We start from the raw sequence: 18967 nt of genomic DNA, 5'->3' as shown, positions 1-18967 counted from the left end.
GAGCCCAGGAGTTGGAGGCTGCGGTGAGCTGTGATGCCATATTACTACCCAGGGGGATAGCTTGAGGCTCTGTTTCAAAAAAAAAAAAAAAAAAAGCACTGTGACTATAGCTTGTAGTTCTAGCTACTTCCAGTTACTTGGGAGGCTGAGGCAAGAGGATCACTTGAAGCCAGGAATTTGAGGTTATTATGAGCTAGGCTGATGCCATGGCACTCTAGCCTGGGGCAATAGAGTAAGACTCTGTGTCAAAAAATTAATAAATAAAAATTTATAAAAGTTCAGCTATAAGGCCAGGCATGGTGGCTCATGCCTATAATCCTAGCACTTGGGAGGACAAGGCGGGTAGATTGCCTGAGGTTACAGGTTCGAGATCAGCCTGAACAAGAGCGACACCTCTAAAACAGTTGGGTATTATGGTGGGAGCCTGTGGTCCCAGCTACTCAGGAGGCTGAGGCCAGAGAATCACTTGTGCCCAAGAATTGGAGGTTGCTGTGAGCTGTGACACCAAGGCACTCTACTGAGCATGACAAAGTATGATTCTGTCTCAAAAATAAATAAATAAATAAACAAATAAACAAATAATTCAGCTATAACCTCATTTAGAAGGAAACCAATTTTAAGAAATTATTTGTCAAATATTATAAATTAAGCATAACATCAGTCCATTTTAAAGTATGGTAGTTTTGTTTTGTACTTTTGCAAACTATTCTCAGCCTCATCTTTCACAAGTGAGAATTTACATTACTAAATCAAAGAGATCCTCTCATAAAACTCCAGTGAGTAGGGCACCGACCCCATATACCGAGGGTGGTGTGTATACCTGACCCCTGCCAAACTGCAACAAAAAAATAGCCAGATGTTGTGGTCGGCGCCTATAGTCCCAGCTACTCAGAAGGGTGAGGCAACAAAGTCGCCTAAGAGCTGGAGATTGCTGTGAGCTATGACGCCACAGCACTTTACTAAGGGCAACAGAGTGAGACTCTGTCTCTAAAAAAAAGAAAAAACCTCTTAACAAAGTACATGTTTATTTCAACATTGATACACATACTTGAAATGCTCACAAACACTTAAACAACTCTTTTGCAACTGCCTTTAGCTACAAATAATCTCATTGGTTTATAGATCCTTCTTCAAATTCAGTCATTCATTAAACATAGCTACTCTCTGACACATTCAGTGATAGTCCCTAAAATAAAGAGATGAATTTAATTCATGTCCTATTTTAAGGTACACATAGTTTAACCAAGGAAATAAGTAAGTAAACAGATAATTGAAAACAAATGTAAGTGCTATGTGGTACATACATACGTCAATAAAGAGAAAAAGAACTCATAAAAGAGACACCTAACCTGAATTTGACTACCTAAATTGAATTATCACCTAGCTTACTTACAATACTTGGCTTCAAATTACTTTTGGTAGTTTTAACAAATAATTTCCCTCCTTCACAGGACAAAGACTAACCATAAGAGAGATCATTTATTAAACAAAATGCATTATGGGCTCTAAAGCCAGTTCCTGGAAATGTAGAAAATTTTGGAACAATAAAGGATATGTGTGTATAACCAACAAAGATGACTGATTAGAAGGACTCAACATAATTCATTTAGATTAATGACATGTATTCATGTCAATATATCAGTCGCATTTCCTTTAGTCATGCTTTACACATTGCTCCTTTCATTGTATATAAAAATTTGTTACAATATTTGAAATAACAATTACCAACAGAAATTAGGACTCAAGACATTTACCAGATTTCTGATATTTAAAATTTCAAGCAAAGTGATCCATGTGTATGCATGCCAACATCAATAAAAATTTTCACCAGCAAAAAAACTGCAGCCTTTTTAAATGTCTTACTAAAATTTCCTTTTCTATCATATGAAGAATAAGGGAAACAGCTTCTAATTCAATAGAAACGAACTGATATTTAACTGATATTCTTTTTCTTATAATAATGATTATCATAGGACATTGTAAACATACCTTTTAGGAGAAAATATTTCATAGTTTCATTGGGCAAAGGCAAGCATGTAAATGTAAAATGCTGTGATAACAGAACACTAGAAGACCTAGAAACGAATGCCACTGGCATACTTTGAATTTTATATACATAATCTATAACTCTAATATTTGCTTTTGAAATTGAGTTTTTTTAAAAAATCAGGAATCCCACTAATTATCTCACCTATAATTAATTTTATTTAAATATGATTTTCATTATATTTTCCTTCATATGATAATGGATCTCTTCTATAATATAGCCAGAAAAAAAAGTTTTAAGATCCCCAAAGCAAAACTTTATTAAGTACTTTCTGTAGTAACTATCATAATGTATGAAAAGCATGGCAAGTGTTAAATGAGTAAAGATTTTAACTGCCACCAATATAAAAGGAAAGAGGCTGAGGAAGTCAATACGTAAAACAAAATTTTCAATTCATCTGAAATAAAGCCAGAGCTAGACATACAGATTTTTTAATTTCCTAAATACAGCAGAACCTCTATATTTGATTACCTTCCTATGTTGACCACTCCTTAAGCTGCCCTAATTTTCACAGACTGGGGATGTACCACATGTACATATCAGAATAGCAGACCAAGTTCCTTATGTTGACCAGTTTGTTACAGTCCCTTGGATGGTCAACTTACAGAGGTTCTGCTATATTTTAAGACTGTCCAATGATGCTATATCTTGGATAGATAATCACTGTAAACATATAAGCAGGCATATTTCTAGCAGAGAAACAAATAGAGAATTATATAAATGAACACAAATTAATGCTCTGGAAATGTGAAATTTAATTACATATTCAAGAGGTCCCACAGGTATATAAAATTCTAGAGCTGCTTATCTTTAAAATCTATAAAATTGAAAGTCTATCTCTTTCATAATATAGATGGTTTCTCTCTATAGTATAAAGTTCTTTGGAAAAAAAAAAAAAGAAACTACTTGCTATTACACTGTTAAGCAAGGGAAATTGTAGCAGTACTTTATTTAATAGTCTCCTCATGGATAACCTGAAAACAATTCAAAGTCAAATAGGAAATCATAGCACCTTGATTTCTAATAATGGAAGAGAAATTACATGTATAAATCGACCTTTATTTTGAACATTTTCTTGCCCTCTTACTCCAAAGGGTAATCCTGGACTTCCTCTGGAGTGTATCTTACACCCCTCTCCTAAGATACATAGTTATGGTTGGCACTTTTTCAAGCAGAGGTTACTTAATGCTACATATCCTCCTGGAACTGCAGGCCTAATTTTCCTTTGTACATTCTCTTTGTTTTACAGGGAGAAAATGTTCTGTTGGGTTCCTACGGTCATTTCAAAAGCTTAACTGGGAGGTTCCTTTACCAGCTTCTTCTACAATTGGTCAAATCGCATTTTTTTCTTCTCTAGAGTTTTTAAAAACTCAGCCCCAACAAACATTTGGCTTTGATTTTTACGTCTTCAATTACTTAAAATCTGTGGTTTGAGTTTTGCAGCATCAAGTTTCTAAGAAATTATTCCCTAATCTGGAATAATTTCATAATTTGGAATAGCAAATTAGAAATATCCCTTCCTTGCCTTCATCTAAACGGATACCATATCTCTGGATACTGCAGGATAAAACTCTACTGGCATTTTTAAAAACTATATTTTGTACTGTAAGTACAAATATAGTTTATTTTCCTGAGTGACTCACAGGACTTTCCCAGAGTACCTTCTTTCCTCTTGCTTCCTTCATCCTTTTCTATCAAGTGTCCATGTTCAGTATTAATTCTCCCACTGCCCTCCCTCCACCTCCACACATTAGCTGTAAAATAGATGTAAAGCTTGGTGTAAGTCCAAAAATTTTATGATCAAAATATATACTTAGCAAATTGTTTGGCTAAATCTTTCATGTATGATGAAAGATTATTACCACAATTCATTAGCAAATTATAGACTTTGAAATGTAGGCAGATAAATATTTGGCCCTGTATCAATCAATTTGGACCAGCTGGGTAGAAATTCACACAATCCCAGGAAACCTGGGAAGTGAGGTGTTCTTTCATTTTTCATTCACTTGAAACATTAAAGAAAAATTATCATTCTATAAAAATGTCCACTTTTCAAGATTTTAGCAGAGCCGTTTTAGAATGGGTTTTATTGCCAGTCAATTACTACTTTAGTGACCAATACACCAACCATTTCCCCCCTGCCATAGATTGTGGAAGAATGGTGCCTAATACACACAGAGATACTCTAATACTTAACCATTAATATCCAGTTTAAAAAGCTAAGTATTTAATGATGTTTCTACTGCCCTAAAAGGGTGAGGGTGCTGCTGTACACATTAAATAAGCCTAGAAACTAATTTTGCAGTTATTCATGATAAATAATATCATTAACATTCTTTCTTTGAGCCTCCCTAGCCTAGTGAGGTCACCCTGTACAAAGATTCTGATTGATCCTTAGTCTGTCTGTTTTGGTTAAGCTACAAGGCTGTATATAGGGACAGCTGCACTTTGGGAGCAACTTAAAACAAATTTCATCTTAGTGCCATCTAATCCAGTGCTTGGTACAAGATGCATGGAAAAGTCAGTGTCAAAATTAAACAATGCTGGCTTTGCAACGAGCAGATGCTTTTGCCTTGCAGCTGTAAAACCTTAGAACAATCCAGTACTCTACTGTCTGGTCACGCAGTGACCACAAAGCAAGGAATACATTTTGTCATTTATACAAAATGTTTGCTACAAGCTTTTAAATCTATTTTCTTTAAAAAAAAATTTTTTTTAAATAGTACTAATAATATATTGATAGTAATAGAACACTGTAATATAACCCTACATTGAGAGGTATATTTTTTCTTAAAAGTCATACACAAGACACATTAGACAAAAGAAAAATGACCGTAACCTGATGTTTTTAGGTGGTATAACCAAATAAACTTTGGCATGTAGAGATAAACACGTAAACAATTTTCAGCATGCAGGCCTTGTCTTAAAATACCAACTCTTGGTTCTGCTTATTTTTATAAGCATTTTATGTTGAAATACTCATCCTTTTATTTAAGCCCTTGTGTTTTGTTTTGTTTATTTGTAGGTTGGGGAGGAATGTGGAGGTTATTATTCTTATTTTATGGCTGAAGGATACTTAAATGTTAAAATCCTTCTCAGCTTAAGTAATGTATTTAGAGGTCTATGAGGAAATTGTAGTTTTTCCGAACCCATATCCTACAGGAGAAAACCTTATCTCTCCCATTTAAATCTAAGAGTTAATATTTTATTTATTTATTTTTATTTATTTATTCATTTATTTTTTTGAGACAGAGTCTCACTATGTTGCTCTCAGTAGAGTACTATGGTGTCACAGCTCACAGCAACCTCAAACTCTTGGGTTTGAGTGATTCTCTTGCCTCACCCTCTCAAGTAGCTGAGACTACAGGTACCTGCCACAACGCCAAACTTTTTTTTTTTTTGGTTTAGCAGCCCGGGTGTATATGGCCGGCACCCTAACCACTGAGCTATGGGCACCAAGTCAAAAGTTAACATTTTAATAGTGAAAAAAGCCCTTCATGAGGAGCAAGGCTCCAAACACTGGAAGAAACCAAAGAACCAGCTCCACCTAAGTGACTACATGGTCGTGATCTGTCCACTTCCACTAATTAAGGTCCTGGCTTTAAAGACAGCTTTTTAATTGTACCTACAAGAAAGAACCTAGTACCTTTACCTTTATTTTAAATAGTCTATTGCAAAAAAAATTTTTCAGTTAGTTTTCTTAATCTTTCAAATTTTTTCTTGAAATATTTTTCTCTCCAAGGATATCAATTCATTAACACCTCACTATTCATAAGTTTCACTGGATATTTTGTTGATTGAAGAATTGAGAATTCCCCATATCCTACCCTACAACTTATATTTAAATGAACAAGTCCCTAAGTTATGATTCTATTAATATGAATGAAATTTTATTTGCAGTATCAAAGAAAGCATAGTACTCTCTTCGATTAAAAGTCTCTGAGAAAAATAGAATTTTTGTGGTTATGTTTGCATTTCTGAATTTTATTTTCCAAGAATATAATTAAAATACTGACATAAAAAGCATATTGGAGCATTATACCACTTAAAATATAAATTCTAGATATTCATTTGAAGAGATGAGCTAAACTTAAAAAAGATTATGAAACATTTACTATTATCATTATGTACTACTGGTATGAATTTGCTGCATTCTTTACTAATAAAAATAAACTTGAATAGCCGCATCACTAATATACGGCATCAAACAAAAGTAAACTCTGTGACTAAAACAGATCACAAAAATTAAACTCAGAACTACAAAAACAAACAAGTGACATATATTCCTAAATTTGATCCCTTGTATCTTAACCCACATAGCTTACAATAAGAAATAATTATAGTGTCAGTATTCCAAATTACAGTACTGTACACGTGAACGGCTTTAAGGATAACTATAGATTTTTACAAATTGGTTTGGTTTATATTTTCTTGTTATCTCATAATAACTTTGGTTAATAACTAGAATTATGCTAACAGACTGTGTGAAAATATTTTGTTTGGAAATGTTTTCCATCCAAGGTTATTAATTATACAATTCTAATTCACATTTAAAGCACCTTATTACATATTTTTATAGGAATATGTAGAGATTTACAAAAATAACTAACTCAAATAAATGATTCTCTTTTAAGTGCATTTTATCCCTTCAGGTTTACTCAATAATAGCAATATATTTGAAAAGTATATGTTTTACTCAAAAAATACATAAATAAGTCACAAACCAAAAGCTAACAGATGTGTGACTTCTAATTAGTTATAATAATCTCTCCTTCAATGCCATTAGAATGAGCCTTTCTTTTCTTTTGAAAACTAAGAAAGCTTTCCTTTGAATTTTAAACTATCAGGGTGCTTCAAAGTCAATGTACAAAATCTGCTTTCATTAAAATTTTAGACATCTACAGTGATAACTTTATGAAAGGAAAATATTAAATTATAATTATCCTAAACAGACACAGTCTTGTGAAACTAACCCTACATTCATGTTAAAACACAAAGAGTTGAATATAATGAATTTGATTCATCCTCGGACACAAAGCTTCACCACAGTAAACTCAGTCAACTGTTGCTCTTGCGCCTATATTCACAGTGCTTAAATAGCGCACTTTAAAACAAAAAAAACTCCAATTGGCTTTTCATATATCCACCCTCCCCAAAAATAACGCACTTGAAAAACTCAAATGATATGAAAGGCTTCAAGGCCTCTTTTCTCCCTTTCATACCCCTTTTTTTTATTTCTGTTTGCAGTAATCTGCCTTTCTCTTTCTCTTTCTCATTGCTACAGAGCAAGCGAGGAGGCTCAGAGCTTTGAAAAGGGGGCTCAGTGTGTAATGGGTCCACTAGAATTAATTTACTTGCACCAAATCCATTGAGCACAGAGGGTTTTTCCCCCCACCCGCTCTCTCTCTTCTCAAATCATTTGGAGTCGAACGCAGCCCCCAGCCTTTGTAATTCTAGTAAAGCACTTAAAGTGCACAGTAGGTGTTCATGAGGACCATCTGGTCAAAAGCAAAACAAGCTGCTGATTTTGCCTTTGAATAGAATGAAGCAAGTGTGAATTAGTCTCTTCAATTAGCACTATTACAACCTGTCAAGTGCATATTGTAAAACAGGATTATTACAGTATTGGTCACCAGTGCAATTATTTACTCTCTGCCTTTTCTTGCATATAAAAAAATGTCTTGTGTTTATTAGTTTCTGATAACTGAACATAATTTCTCTTAACTCAGGCATTTCAAAACGACCAACACACAAATCACAGATTATGAAAGGTGGCTGGTTAAAAATGTTAGGATACACATATCCTAGTAATAAAAGGTTAAAACACAGTCCTTAATTCTTAACAAAATTTCATTGTTTCTATCATCTTGAAAGGCAGGTGAACAAATACTTCCATGGTGAAAAAGATTTCCAATCCAAATTATTCTAAAATACATCTAGAGGAGGAAAATGAATTGTCTGTTACAGATGATTGCAGTGTAAATATTACTTAAATTTATGTCTGAAGGAGATAATTTATTAAAGTCACAGAAAACTTCAATATTGATAAAATGACCATTAATGATTTGTCATTTAAATGGAATGATTTCAACATATTTCAGTTTTAAAATGCAACTTGAGCTACTAATATATATATATACACACACACACATTTAAAAAAAACTCACAATCTCCTTTACTAAAAGCTGAATAAAAGCTTTAATTCACTGCCCAGTTGCTTAAAAATTATATCTCTCATTCTTACTAAGATGTCATTTATGGTTTCAAATTTTAAAAATCAAACTGTGATATACACCAATTAAAATTGGTTCATTCTAATTGATCTAATATATGCCATTAATCTTGCAGTAAAAACAAACCACTTAAAGTTTTAATTAAATAAGCACACAACTTAATTTACTCTCTTGCATATGCACATTCTCAGCTACCCTATTCTTCCTTCAGTTTTGTGCCAGCATCCCCCTCCCCAAACTGTAAAACAAACAAACCAAAAAACATCCAATACTTAAAACATTTACCCTCAGAAAGGGCATGTTAGTTAAGAAGTTATAGTCACCCCACTACTAGAAAATCACTCATTAGCACAATCTGTAAAAGGGTACATATTTTAATTACTGTCACTAACCATCAGCAATAAAGGAGAATAATACAAAATACACATTAGTAAAGCAAGTTGAGAGAGTAACAAGTAGAAAAATAGACCCAACATACAAAACCTGACATGAGGTTCACTCACAGAATCAGCACTGGCCTCATGGTTTCAGTTATTTAGCTAAGATTATTTTTAAGGACTAGTATGATTTATGTATTTAGTTCAATAGTGATACTAATTCGGACTCTACTGGCTTTCTACTTAATCCCTAGTTAAGATAACATGGTACTAGTAGTGAAATGTTTTACTACTCCCTGAAAGATATATCTTTATAGGTTGTCAATTTTCCTCTTCCATTCCCATTAAGAACTAAATCAACATTAATAAGAACAGTGAGAATTCTAGGGTAAAGTGAAACTTGGGAGGGGATTTAAATAATTCCAATAGCTATTCATCATGCTTCTTGCAGTAATGGATAGGTAATACTCCATGATTCCACACTAAAAATACTTGGGGTTCTTATCATTATCCTGGTCATGTGTATATTCCTTATTTTGTACGACATATAGAAAGAGAAGTAGATATTTTGCCTAACAGAGGCTTTTGCAATAGTAAGACGGATAACAAAGAATCAGTTTCCAAGAAAAAGTTGGCTTGATTTCAGGGACTTTATATCCTTTTCTACACCTGGGTTTAGGATTTGCTGAAAGCAAATCATCTTTTATTTCCCTGAAATTAACCCATCTTAAGTAAATTTTTAACTACAGATCTTTAATAGTATTAGATAGAATTACTAGAATCTGTACAATTAACTTTAAAAATCTGAATTCTCTGTGTAAAATATTAATTAAAATCAGGTAAGCTTGTTCAAGTTTTCAAAGAAATTCACTATTTTTAAAGTGTGACAGGTGACTAACTTAGGACCCAAGAAAGATAGAAAAAACAGAGGATCACAAAATTATTGTCATATTATTTGATAATTTTTACAAACTTTTTCATAATAAAAAAGACAAGGAATTCTTCTTCTTATAATTACTTGCAACTCTCTCCATTCTGACCTTTTCATATAGTCACTACTTTCTCCTCAAGTAGGATAATGTAAATGGAAGGATTTGTAAAGAGTTTAAAACAAAAACAAAATAAAAACAAAACCACTCAATAACCAACTAGCTTAAACTAAAATCTACAGCACCCAAAGGACACAGTCATGCATTGTGAGGCAGCACACCACAGAACCAGAATGAACAAACACTTGTTCAACTATTGATTTATCACCAATGACTTGCACGACCATATGGTCACTGAAGAGGTTATCTGAAATTCAAACTGCATTTTAGTTCTTGTTTCTAATTTAATATGTTTTAAAACTGTATTTTGTCTAATTAAAAGCTAAAATCATAGTATCTTTTTTCAATTCTATTTTATTTGCTAGAAATTTCCCTCAAGAGGAAAAATACTGCAAAAGCTTTCTTTTAAAAATACAAAGCTTTCAAAAATTAAAAAATATACACAGGATACTATGTATATTTTTTAAAAGATGTTTTATTTTTATAAAATTTCTTCCTTCCCCTCAATTATACTATTCAGAATTCATTCCTGAACCTATTAATATTTTAAGAGATTCTTAAACCTGGTGACAGAAATTCACAATTTAGGATATTTAGCATCATTAAACACATTAATAAAAAATAAAACTAGCATTTATGCAACAAAACTGTTTCACAATTATATTTTTATCTTGGTGCAAACTGACTCAATCATGCAACAAGAAAAAAATGCAAATACTTAAGTGTCATTGTGGATTGCATGGCTGTAGAAAGGAGCACCTTTTCCTTCTCCTGACACCACCCCCACCACCATAGGTATTCCACAATTTGAAGCAGAAAACTCATAGCAATAGGCCTGAGAGGAGACCCACATCCACTTTCTAAATTGTACAGAATAAAAAAGCCTATATGGACCTGTCTACTCACAAAAAAGCAAGTGACATTACTAACAACTGCATTTATTTTTTTCCTGGCGAACCAGCATTTTAAAATATTACTTTAAATTAGCTTTAAGAGGGAGGGGGGAGTAAAAGAAGAAATCAAATTCTTGTAAGAGTGTCTTTTGCAAAAAATTTCTGGAACATTTTTCAAACAATATTTAGAAAATGGTATGAAAAGATTTACTGTCTTCAAGTCCTTGAAGCTTAAGATATACTTGATAATCAAAATAGCAGGCCATGGAGAACAGTTTCAGCCAACTGTGGCGCACAATGGCACATTTACAGAATTTTAAATATTTCTTTTAATAATTGATGTAGTCATTTTGAATCATTCTGCATAGGATATCAGGTGTGAGCAGATTGCATTAACGCTGCTTAAACATTTCAACTTGTCAGTATGGCCAACTCGATTTCGGAAATATTTGCAGTATTTTCCCATCGAAACAGTAATAAAGGCAAAATAAATATATGCCACTACTTTATAATCACCGAACATTAATGAATATTTTATGTCTTTTTAAATCTCCCTGTTTAATTTAAAAGGGTGAAATTAAGTCTCCTCCCCGCAATATGCCAATTATCTGTAAATCAAACAATAACTTGGCCATTATGCTCCTTTTTGTTAATATAAAGAGAAGCTAATTTGAAAACACTGAATGGCATTTTTAGGCTACCTGCTTAATAGTCCCTTCTGCCCTCTTGTGGGAGAAAGTTGAAACACACCCAAATTATAGAAACTGGCCAATGTAGGGGGGAGAAGAGCTAAATTTTGGCTATAAAAATCAATCAGAAAGAAAAAGAAAGGAGTCTATATCCAACCATCATGCATTATCCTATCCTTCAATTTAAGTAAGTTAATAAACAATAAAATGAAGTTATTACCTCTTATTAACTTTCCTTTGTGGATTAAATTGGAGTTATTTTAAATTAAATTTCTGTTATTTAATTATATTCACATATATAATTTAGCTTTTACTATCATGAAGATCCTATAATAACTCTAAGATAAAACCATAGAAAAACATTATTTCTACTGTAAAAACAAAAAAGATTCCTCAAGGAATTAAAATATTAAATTTAGGGAATAAAATATCCATTGTGAAGGTTAAATACAAAACATCAATTTATACATATTTAAAAATCCTGAATAAAATCCAGAGAAAAATTCTATGATTAAAATCTATGATTCAATTTAGAAGTCAGATCAGAAAAAATTTTAAAGACTTTAGTTACTAGTCAACAAATTACTCAAGCGATCAATGAAGAAAATAAACTTAAAGCAATAGGATGCTTATGCCAAATTCAGAAGTTGAAATTCCTTGACAAAGGAAAAATAAAACCATTACCAGTTTAGTCATTACTGAAACAATTCACATACTTCTGAAAAAAAAAAATGATTAGGGTAAAGATGAGTTTTCTTAAGATGGTATTAGTAAGTATTTTAAGCAATGTAGTCTAAGAAAAAAATAATGAAATAATCCAAGATTAAGCATGATTCATTTTCTCTGAAAAGATTAGTAGACAAATGATTGTTTCTTTCATAATATGAGGGCTAATATGATATAGTCATCATTTCAATGTTTCTAAACACAAATCCTGTCATAGCCTTAAATACTTTTTTTCCCATGGAGATAAATTACAAGCATTTAGCTGGGTGGGGCCCAAGGGGAGGTTCTTTTTTAAAACAGTGGACCTGGTTAGCCCTGTTGAAGAAAATATTGACGACGTCAACTCTCTCAGACAGTCCAAGCTAAATGACAATTTCCAATAGCATATGAAGCATGCTGCCCAAGGCATTGGATTCAACTGCTTAAGAAAAGTCTCCTCAAATTCCCTTTAAAAACTGGCAGACTACACAATACAAATAATATATTTGAGAGTGACCTTTTAAAGAAAATATAAGGATCCTCGAAAATGAATGCTGTCAACAATTTCCAAATTAATATTTTGAATAATTACTTTAAAACCATGAAATATATTACATAGTAATGAGTTATTTTTAAGCAGGATTTCAAGTTGACTAGTTTAAGAATTATCAAGAGCTCCTATTTACATCTATCTTTCTAGGTCAAGTCATTTAGTATATCTACAGTAATCATTGATGCTCTAGTTAATTAAAATTAAGAACCCAATAATGAAACATAAAGAGAGTTTCCACTCAGAACAGATAAGCCCTCTTTAACAGGGTCAACATTAGCTATAATGAGCTACCTTTATTCCTTAGCTGTGAGACATAACTCACCTCTTGAATAGTACTGCTTCCTGAGAAGTTCAGGTTGTACTCCCGCTGGACTTCTCGGTGGGTGATGATCAGCATGAAGTTTTGATTTAATGACTCCTGCAGGGCACTGAAAGGGTTGAAAGAAAAACAAGGAACTCAGAGATGAACAAGTTCTAGCTTGCTTTACAGCTAGCTGCAAAAACCCCAGGAGTACCCTAACCTCCACACAGGCATGTCCGGGCCCAGTGTTATCATATTTTCAGCTCCTAAAGGCAAGAGAGCATGCTGAGAACAACCAAGGGGAGCTAACCTGTTAACTCCTTGTCTACCAAGGTGTTTTAAAACTTCAATTCTAAATACTTTGCATACATAAGAATTTTCTTACAAGTCATATGCTATTGTCTACATGTATACTTTCTCCAACAGAACCAACTGTCAATTATATCAAATTTCAAACATGCTACTAAAATACATACTCAAAGACTCTGTGTTCAATTCCAAGTGAAAATAGCAGTTCTGGACTAACAGAAGTATGAAAGTATTGTTTATACTCACGAATGTTGTATAAGACACAAATATGAATTCAGAAGATAATGAAATCTATTGAACTTTAACTGCTATACCAAAATTCCTTCAAAATAATTGTACTTTGACTTAGGACTCAGCAATATATAGAATTCAGAAGTTAGAGAATTCAGAGCAACATTTTTTTAAGCCTATGACAAAGTTCCAAAATGTCAGAAATGTGTCAGAACCATGGAAGTATATGAAATTAGCTACACAAATTAAGAAACATAAGTCATGGTTCTATTTTTATGTCAATATTAAGAAATAATATTTTTATCAGTACTAAAAGTAAAAATCTATCACTACAATGTCTGAATAATCTGTCCTGCATGCCTCAAGTGTAATTTTGTCAGGCCCATGGCATCAGGAAAATATTTGGGGTGTGCTACATGGTTCCCTGTAGCACTCCTCCTTTGCCAATGTGCAAATAAATATACCATACAACATAAAGATTAGAATTAGGAAGCTAATCTGTCCTGTTGTCTCCCATATAGTTCACAGGATAATTATAGACTAAAAATAACTAGGAAGGACATATATATGTACACACACACATATATCATGAAATATCGCTGGTTAAAATCAAAGGTAATTATATCAGACTAAAATAGAGTTTCTTGAAGCAAGAACTTTTGTCATTGTATCCTTAACAGTTAAGCATAATGTCAGGCATACTGCAAATAAATTTTATTTATTAAATAATGAATAAATTATAAATTTCCAGAAGTTAAGTGTCTTATTCATCTTTGTATCTCACACAGCAATACTCCAGTCTGAAAAACTACCATGGTAGTTAAGATTTTGATTCATTATTTATGAATATTAACTCAATGTCTTGTATTATTCCAGGTGCTAGGGGAATAAACCCAAACAACACAAAATTCCTATACATGAAAAACTCATAGTCTAACAGGGATAGACAAATATATAATGGTGATAAGTACAAATGAGAAGCTGAAAATACAAAAGTACGACAGAAACAGAAGGAAGCACTTAACTGACTCAATGAGAGGGGAAGAGAATCAGGGGAAATCTTCAGAGGAAAAAACATGCAGGTTGAAACATGAGTTATGTAGGACCTTAGAGTTTATCACTTGGGAAGAATAAAAGTTTTGCCTGGTTTTATCTGGGGATGGGAAATGGGTGGTACTATTTAGACAAAAAAAATAACAAGTGGAAAAAAATAGCACCTACCTGTGTTAATGACACTGTTCTAGTTGCTAGAGATACAGTGTCATTAAGAAAAACATTGTCCCTGCTTTCATGAAACTTATGTTCTGGTAAAAGAGACAAACAATGATCAAGTACATGAATAAATAATTTCAGAGATTTAGTGCTGTGAAGAAGATAAAACAGGATTATAAAATAAAAGATAACAGAGGGGTCTTGTGAGGAGAAATACTTTCAACTGAATAGCTGGGGAAGATACTGTGGAAGAATTAATGTGTGTGTGCATGTGTATTATACAGTTATATACATAGAAGTTGAGTCTAGTATGACAACAAAGAGAGAACGGGAGTCTGTTATGTAGGTCCTTGTAGTAATTGCAATCGAAAGCCACTGGACAGTTTTATAAAGGGAACTTGTATGATGGGACTTACATACATTTTAATTTATATAAGATTACTCTGGTTACTCTGGCTACAGTGAACCAGACTGGAGGCAGGAAAAGCAGATAGACTAGTCCAGGCTAGAAATGATGGTAGTCTGGACTATAGTGGTAGAGGCAGAAATGGTGAGTTGTTGTCAGGTTCAGAATATATTCTAGAGGTGTAAGTCAGACTGATGGAGTCTGAGAGAAAAACATAATCCCAATGTTTATGGCCTGAGTAAACAGAAGGATGGAATTACCTTTAACAAAGAAAGTAGAATAGGAGTTGGGTGCATGGGTGAATTGAAAGTGATGTTTTGGGTATGTTAAAAGTTTGAAATGTCTACTAGATATCCAAAAAGAAATGTTGGCCAGGTGAGGTGGCTCATGCCTGTAAGCCCACCACTTTGGGAGGCTGAGGTGAGAGGATCACTGGAGACCAGGAGTTTGGCACCAGCCTAAACAATATAGAGAGACTTTGTCTCTAAAAAAGATTCAAAGAAACAAACAAACAACAACAACAAAAACACCAGCTGGGCATGGTGGTACATGTCCACAGTCAGTTGCTTAGGAGGCTAAAGCAAGAAAATTGTTTGAGCCCAGGAGTCTGAAGTTGTAGTGAACTATGATGACACCACTGCACTCTAGTCTGGGCAACAGAATGAGCCTTGTCTCAAAAAAAATGTTTGTAAATTTTTAAAACATTAAAAGAAATGTCATGTACAGTTAATGTATGAGTCAAATGTCAAGTAAAAGAGCTTACAGCAGGAGTGTCGATAGCATTTAGTTAGTATAGACTTGATGGCATGGCCAAAAGAAATCACCTAGAAAAACAGGTGACTAGAGAAGGAAAGGCCAAGATGGAGCCCTGGGGCATTCCAATCATTTGAAATCAAGCAGAGGAGGAGTGAGTTTAAATGAGATTGATAAATGATCAGTGAGAGAAAACAAAAAATCAAGAAAGTCTAGTATAAGGGAGTCAAAAGAAATAACTGTTTCAATTAGAAGGGCAGGATCAATTATGACAAATGCTGCTGAAACATTAAAGGCAGCAAAGTGAGAAAAGCTCAGTGTGACTACGGTGATGGGTGTGGGAGAAAAGTGTATTGGGAAATGAGGCTCAAACAATAGACTGGGTCAAGTTCAATATATGTATAGTAACTTAATTTGCTGTCAAAAGTGGCAAGTAAAAGAAAACGTATGCGAAATTTCAAGGGCATTCACAGGTAGACCTATTTTATAACTATTCTTCAAATTTGGCTTTTGTGCGAGACCTTGGCTCACATTCCCTCATGTCAAAAATATCATACCACGTTCACGACAATCTCTGTTCATGTTGCTCTCATCCTCCATTCCTTTGCCCACCTCCAAACACTAAACAGTAAACAGCTTTCAAACCACCTTTTAGGCAGGCCTACCACTTGTATTTAACATATTGAGCTCCTCTTTCCTATGTATTTCTATAGCACATACTTTAAAACTTAACTGTACCATGTCTTGTATATTTTGCTGTGTTTAATGTGTGGATGCCCTGAATTCAAGACTATAAGCTTTCTGGTATCTGATTATTTCATCAGTATATCTCTTGGCAACTAACACGCTAGACAATGATTCAATTCAATCCTATAAAGATTTAAACAGTTCTGCATATTGTGAACTGCATATAAAAAACTACCAATTCTCATGTTTTGAGTCTACCTGTGAAGTATTATTTTCTACATAAAACTGTGGTTCGGTAAGATCAGTTGCCCAAGGCCATAAAGCCCTAACAAACAAGTAGAACTTACTTTCTAACCAAATTTGATTCCATGTTCATTACACCTTAGGATCTTATCCCCTAAAGGGATAGACTGCTTGAAGAATACAAAGATGAATAATATTACTGTCTGCCAGAATTTCATCATTCATTCATTCTTAATTATTTCATTCCTATTATTTGTAATAATAGAGGAGTAAAGGACAATCACTTACCTCAAGACAGACTATCCAGAGAGGTTCGAACAGTTAGATGTAAAGACTGTGGATAAGGGAGAATATGTGGAAGTACTATGAGGAAGAACGGATAATAATTTGCTAAACAGATATGGAGGATGATTTCAGACTCAGAATAGTTTGAACAGAAATGGAGACTGGAGAATATAAGGAAAGATGTAGAAGGCAAAGAGGAAGCAATATAAGGGATGTGAAGAAGGGTCTGTGATAGAGAAAACCTGAAAAATATTACAGACCCACATTGTGGAGGGCTTTAAATGCTAGGCTAAAGAGCTCAGAATTTTTAAAGTCCTGATTATTATTTAGATCCTCCTTTATCTTTACATATAAATTGATGGATATGCTTAATATTTTTAGTACTTGGCTTTGTGCAATTCCTTAGATATGTTTCTTAATCTTGATTGGCAAACTTAGGCAGACTGGTTTGCCAGGACAAGCACTGACTTTCAGACTACTTTAGAAGGACACCAATTTAGTCTAGTTCTATAATTCCTGGATAGCTATTGAAAATGGAAAGTTTGTAAGAAAAATATTTATGGCTTAAACTGCTGGGAAGTCATAAAGCCATATTTGAATCCCCATCCCACTACTTTCTAGTTTGAGTTTAAAAAAAATCAATCAATCCTTCTTTTAAAAGTATTTATTGAGTGTCAATCATATATAAGACCCTATTTTAGGCAATTAACTACTCTGCAAATTTTCAAGAAAAAAATCCTTTTTTCATAGAACTACGAATATTAAATTTAAAAAAGCCAAGTGAGAGGTTTTTGTTTTTTTTTTTGAGATAGAGTCTCACTGCAAGTGAGAATTTTTACCAAAAACACAACTTGTAAAGTGACCTATTATAACTTACTGAAAATAGAATACTTTGGAAGGCAATCTGTACTTTAAAATCTTCTTACCATGACAGTGCAAATTGAACAAAAGTACTCATCAATGGTACTTTTGTGAGTTATTCTTCCTATTCTCCCCTGAGGCTAGCCATAAAAACTAGAATCCCTGGCTCAGCACCTGTAGCTCAGCAACTAGGGTGCCAGCCACATACACGGAGGCTGGGGAGTTTGAAACCAGCCCAGGCCTGCCAAACAACGACAACTACAGCCAAAAAAATAGCTGGGCATTGTGGTGGGTGCCTATAGTCCCAGCTACTTGGGAGGCTGAGGTAAGAAAATTGCTTAAACCCAGGAGTTTGAGGTTGCTGTGAGCTTTGATACCACAGCACTCGGCAACATAGTAAGATTCTGTGTAAAACAAACAAACAAAAATAGAATCCCTCCTCCCCAACCTGGTTCATAAAAACAAGAACTCCTTTTCCTGAAGGCCAGCCATCAAACCTAAAATTACTGTGTGTAAAAACTAGCAATAAAGAAACTATCTAACCTACCCTGTTTGATATGGGTCATAAGAGCCCCCCATTCCAAAGAGGGCCCTGCCTCACATCCAGAAGGAAGAAGTGCCCACTCAGAGATGTCAAAAAGGATCTAGACAAATAAGCCTTGCTGAGTTTCTCCACTCAGGCTATTAGCATTAAATCATACTCCCTGTGTCCAATCTTATTTCTACATGGTTGTCTATAGTTTTTTAATCCTGAGTATAAAAATGGACAATTTCCCCTGTATCTTTGGATCTTTATTCTGAAGGCTCCAATGTATACCTATTAAATAAATTTGTATGCCTTTTCTCCTATTAATCAGTCTGCATCATGCCAGCAAATCTTTAGGAGGCAAAAGATCTACATGGGGTTTGGGGGTTTTGGTTTGGTTTAAAAAAAAAAAAAAAACACAGGTCTTGTTTGGGGCTCATCTACCATATTCATGTTCCTTGTGAGAGCAGTTTGTTTAGGCTAGGAGTGATAGCTTGTCTGTAACCCTAGCACTTTGGGAGGCCAAGGCAAGAGCTTGAGCTCATGCATACAGTAGCTCAGGAATTTGAGACCAGCCTAAGCAAAAGCAAAGCCTGTCTTTATGGGG

General features: G+C 33.8%; 1 protein-coding gene across 2 annotated transcripts in view; it reads right to left on the bottom strand.

The window, feature by feature from the left end:
• FAF1 (Fas associated factor 1) overlaps positions 1-18967 on the bottom strand; it is a 435975-nt gene that overhangs the window by 226757 nt on the left and 190251 nt on the right. For both annotated transcript variants that reach the window (XM_003799928.3, XM_023519165.1), the window contains exon 7: positions 12869-12974. In XM_003799928.3, the coding sequence (XP_003799976.1) occupies positions 12869-12974 (106 nt within the window). The remainder of the gene's footprint in view (positions 1-12868; positions 12975-18967) is intronic.

This window comes from Otolemur garnettii, unplaced genomic scaffold (genome assembly GCF_000181295.1).
Source record: "Otolemur garnettii isolate 467f Iridium unplaced genomic scaffold, OtoGar3 scaffold00159, whole genome shotgun sequence".
Lineage (NCBI taxonomy): Eukaryota > Metazoa > Chordata > Mammalia > Primates > Galagidae > Otolemur > Otolemur garnettii.
Note: the sequence above shows the minus strand (reverse complement) of the source record. Positions and strands in the feature narration are given on the sequence as shown.